This window comes from Callorhinus ursinus, unplaced genomic scaffold (genome assembly GCF_003265705.2).
Source record: "Callorhinus ursinus isolate GAN/ISIS: 27379988/994484 unplaced genomic scaffold, GSC_fseal_2.0 scaffold1, whole genome shotgun sequence".
In the NCBI taxonomy this organism is placed as follows: Eukaryota; Metazoa; Chordata; class Mammalia; order Carnivora; family Otariidae; genus Callorhinus; species Callorhinus ursinus.
In genome coordinates, this window is record NW_027397063.1 from 41,494,649 (window position 1) to 41,499,811 (window position 5,163).

A 5,163-nucleotide genomic window follows, 5' to 3' on the forward strand; every position below is an offset into this window, starting at 1 on the left:
AATCACAGATCTGTACTTCTGAAACAAATAATGCAACATATGTTAAGAAAAACAAAAAAGAAGAAGATAGCAGGAGGGGAAGAAGGAAGGGGAGTAAGTCAGAGAGGAGATGAACCATGAGAGACGATGGACTCTGAAAAACAAACTGAGGGTTCTAGAGGGGAGGTTGGGTGGGGGGATGGGTAACCTGGTGATGGGTATTAAAGAAGGCACATTCTGTGTGGAGCACTGGGTGTTATGCACAAACAATGAATCATGGAACACTACATCAGGAACTAATGATGTAATGTATGGTGATTAACATAACAATAAAAAATTTATAAAAAAAGGGAAGAAGTAAATATATAAAAGAGAACTGTAGAGAAATCGATTGTATCTGTGTTCAGGTCTTCATAATACTAAATCTAGGATCAGTCGTATGCTGGGAAGCACAGAGCAGGATACACAAAGGTAAGGTTTCAGGGATGCTACCGAAATGTCTTCTACCATTATGCCTTCTTAAGTGTCATTCTTTTGGGCATTAAGGGTGTGCTGACTTGAATACCTTAGGAAGTCAAACTATATTACCCCAACAGAGTGCATTTTTTACAACACTGGCTAGCTGGCAGTCAGAAGACAGTAAGTATCCTAAAGATACATGATAGGAGACTGGGGGACCCAGTTTGGCATGCTCATCGCTCACCTGCAAGATAAATTTCCAGATTACCTAACAGTTTCACCTCCTATTGGGGATCTTCAGGCCTTTTACAAGCAATCCAAGAAGAGATTTGATACTGAGGAGGAATTTAAGAAGCGGGCATACCAGTGTGTAGTTTTGCTCCAAAGTAAAAATCCAGATATTACAAAAGCTTGGAAACTTATCTGTGATGTTTCCTGTCAAGAGTTTAATAAAATCTATGACGCATTGGACATCTCTTTAATAGAGAGAGGGGAATCCTTCTATGAAGACAGGATGAATGGAATTGTAAAGGAATTAGAAGATAAAGGATTTGTGCAAGTGGATGATGGCAGAAAGATTGTGTTTATCCCAGGATGTTCTATACCATTAACCATAGTAAAATCAGATGGAGGTTATACCTATGATACATTTGACCTGGCTGCTCTTAAGCAAAGACTATTTGAGGAAAAAGCAGATATGATTATCTATGTGGTGGACAGTGGACAATCTGTGCACTTTCAGACCGTATTTGGTGCTGCTCAAATGGCTGGTTGGTATGACCCTAAAGTAACTCGAGTGTCTCATGCTGGATTTGGTGTGGTGCTGGGGGAAGACAAGAAGAAGTTTAAAACACGTTCAGGTGAAACAGTGCGCCTCATAGACTTTCTGGAAGAAGGACTAAAATGATCCACGGACAAATTGAAGGAAAAAGAAAGAGACAAGGTCTTAACCGCAGCGGAATTAAAGGCTGCTCAGACATCTGTTGCTTATGGTTGTATCAAATATGCTGATCTTTGTCATAACCAGTTGAATGACTACATCTTCTCCTTTGACAAAATGCTGGATGACAGAGGAAACACGGCTGCTTACTTGTTGTATGCCTTCACTAGAATCAGGTCTATTGCACGTCTGGCCAATATTGATGAAGAGATGCTCCAGAAAGCTGCTCAAGAGACCAAGATCATTTTGGACCATGAGAAGGAATGGAAACTAGGCCAGTGCATTTTACGTTTTCCTGAGATTCTCCAGAAGATTTTAGATGACTTATTTCTCCACACTCTCTGTGATTATATCTACGAGCCGGCAACTACTTTCACAGAATTCTATGATAGCTGCTATTGTGTGGAGAAAGATCGACAAACTGGACAAGCATTGAAGGTAAACATGTGGGGTGTATGCTGCTTTGTGAAGCAGTAGCTGCTGTTATGGCCAAGGCGTTTGATATCCTGGGAATAAAACCTGTCCAAAGAATGTAATCCTTCTTAGGTTAAAGCAGCAAGAAAGAAACAAGGGAAAACCTGTAAGGCTATCAGCTGAGTTTTCAGCAGGAATTTTGCAAGGCAAAAGGGAGTGGCTTGATGTTTTCAAAGTGCTGAAAGGAAAAACTTACAACCAAGAATACTCTACCTGGCAAGGTTATCATTTGGATTTGAAGAAGAGATAAAGACTTTCCAAGACAAACAAAAGATAAGGGAGTTTATCAGCAATAAACCAGTCTTACAGGAAATGTTAAAGGGACTTATTTAAGTAGAAAAAAAATGGCCATAATTAGACACAAGAAAAATATGAAAAAAAGATGGAAAATATGACAACATATACATAAAATATGGAGAAGGGAGTAAAAAGGCAAGTAAAAGAGTTTTTTTTCTTTTTTTTCTTTTTCCTCCTCCTCCTCCTCTTCCTTCTTCTTCAAGAGTGTGTTTAAACTTAAATGACCATCAAATTAATGTGGACTGCTATTTATTTAAAATGTTATATATGAAAAAATATAATAAAATATTATATATGAACCTCATGGTAACCACAAACTCAAAACCTATCATATATACACAAAAAACAGAGAGAAAGCCAAACAAAACATTATAGATACTCATTGATCACAAAGAAAGAGAGCAAGAGAAGAAAGGGACAAAGAAGAACTACCAAAACAACCAAAAATAAATTGGAAAAAATGTCATTAAGAACAACCTTTTGATAATTATTTTAAATGCCAATGGACTAAATGTTCCAATCAAAAGACATAGAATTTGCAAATCAAGGAGGATTTTAGTAGTAGGCCCAAGTTACCATTGTTTAAAATTTCTACAAAACCTACGTTAATATTTGATTATGTAGAAATGTTTTCTGGCATAAGTTCTATTTTTTGAAATTCCAAATTAAGAGAAAGTTTGAAAGATAATGACTTTCAGATATTAATAAATGTCCAGGGGTACAGGCCTAGGAGAAATAAGTTGTGGAAAGTGCTTACCCCTGAGGCTTACTTTTGAGGTGCTATCGTCAACCATAATAATATGTTTTTCTTCTTTTAATAAAAGTTGAGTTGTTCTTGAAAAAAAAAAAGAAAAAAAAGACATAGGATGATGGAATGGATAATAAAACAAGACCCACCTATATTCTGTCTATAAGAAACTCACTTCAGACCTAAAGACACATACAGATTGAAAGTGAAGGGTTGGAAAAATATTCCCCATGCAAATGGAAGTGAAAAAAAAAAGCTGGGGTAGCAATACTCATATCAGAAAAAACAGAGTTTAAAACAAAAGACTGTAACAAGAGACAAAGAAGGGCATTACATAATGATAAAGAGATCAATCCAATAAGAAAATGTCATAATTGTAAATATCTGTGCCTCCAACATTGGAGCACCTAAATACATAAAGCAAATATTAATGGACGTAAAGAGAGAAACTGATGGTAATACATCGTATTATAAAGTAGTAGGGGATGTTAGCTCTCCATTTACATCAATGGATAGATCATCCAGACAAATAATCAATAAGAAAACAATGCCTTTGAATGACACATTGGACCAGATGAACATAACAGATATTCATAGAACATTCCATCCCAAAACAGCAGAATACACATTTTTTTAAGTGTACATGGGACATTCTCCACAATAGATCACATATTTGGCCATAAAACGAGCCTCAATAAATTTAAGAAAATTGAAATTGCACCATACTTCTTTTCTGGCCACAGTGATATAAAACTAGAAATAAATCACAAGAAAAATAAATGAGAAAAACACAAACACATGGAGACTAAACAGCATGATACTAAACAACAAATGGGTCAATGAAGCCATCAAAGAAGAAATAAAAAAATACATGGGGACAAATGAAAATGAAAACACAACAGTCAAAAAGCTCTGGGACATAATGAAAGCAGTTCTGAGATGGATGTAGATAACAATACAGGCCTACCTCAAGAAATAAGAAAAAAAATGCAAATAAGCAATCTAACCTTATACCTAAAGGAACTAGAAAAGGCAAAGTCTAAGGTGAGTAGAAGAAAGCAAATAGTAAGGATCAGAGCAGAAATAAATGAAATAGAGACAAAAAAAAAAAAAAAGAAAAGGAAAAGAAAAGAAAAAGGAAAAGAAAAAAAATCAGTGAAACCAAGAGCTGGTTCTTTGAAAAGATAAACAAAATTTACAAACTCTTAGCCAGGCTCATCAAGAAAAAATGAAAGAGGACAAAAAAAATAAATAAAATCAAAAAGGAGAAAGGAGAAGTAACAACTGATACCACAGAAATGCAAAGGATTATAAGAAAATACTATGAAATATCATGCCATCAAATCGGACAATCTAGAAGTGGATAAATTCCTAGAAATATACAATATTCTACAACTCAACCAAGAGGAAATAGAAATAGAATAACAAGTGACAAAATTGAATTGGTAATCAAAAAACTACCAAAAAATAAGACTCTAGGACCAGATGGATTCACAAGTGAATTTACCAGACATTTAAAGAAGAGTTAAAACTAGAAGGAGGAAAAAAAAAATAGAAGTGGAAAAAAAGCTTCCAAATACATTCTATGAGCCCATCATTACCCTGATACCAAAATCAGGCAAAGACAAAAAAAAAAAAAAAAAAGGAAACTACAAGCCAATATCGCTAATGAACACAGATGCAAAAGCTTCAACAAAATATTAGCAAACTGCATACAATAATACATTAAAAAGATAACTCACCACCATCAGGTGGGATTTATTCCCAGGATGCAAAGATGCAAATCAATCAATGTCATACACCACATCAACAAAATGAAGGATAAAAATCATATGATCACCTTAGTAGGTGCAGAAAAACCATTTGACGAGATTCAACATCCATTTGTGATAATTAAAAAAAAAAAAAACCACCTCTCAACAAAACATGGTAGAGAGAACACACTTCAAATTAATAAAGATGGTATAGGAAAAACTCACAGCTGGCATCTTCCTCAATAGTGGAAAACAGAGTTTTCCCTCTAAGGTCAGGAACAAGACCAAGATGTTCCACTCTCACCACTTTTATTCAACATAGTACTGGAAGTCCTTGCCACAGCAATCAGAGAAGAAAAAGAAATAAGAGACATCATATTGGAAGAGAATAAATTAAACTGTTACTATTTGCAGATGAATGATATTATACATGGAAGATCCTAAAGACTCCACCAAAAAAACTACTAGAATAAATGAATTCAGTAAAGTGGTGGAATACAAAATTAATACCC

At 35.0% G+C, this 5,163-nt stretch overlaps 1 protein-coding gene across 1 annotated transcript; it reads left to right on the forward strand.

The window, feature by feature from the left end:
• Positions 1–637: 637 nt before the first annotated feature.
• Positions 638–1,914, forward strand: LOC112819174 (arginine--tRNA ligase, cytoplasmic-like). The gene is given in 2 exon segments (XM_025866209.1): positions 638–1,828; positions 1,831–1,914. Coding segments are annotated over 2 exon segments (1,275 nt in total).
• The last annotated feature ends 3,249 nt before the right edge of the window (positions 1,915–5,163 follow it).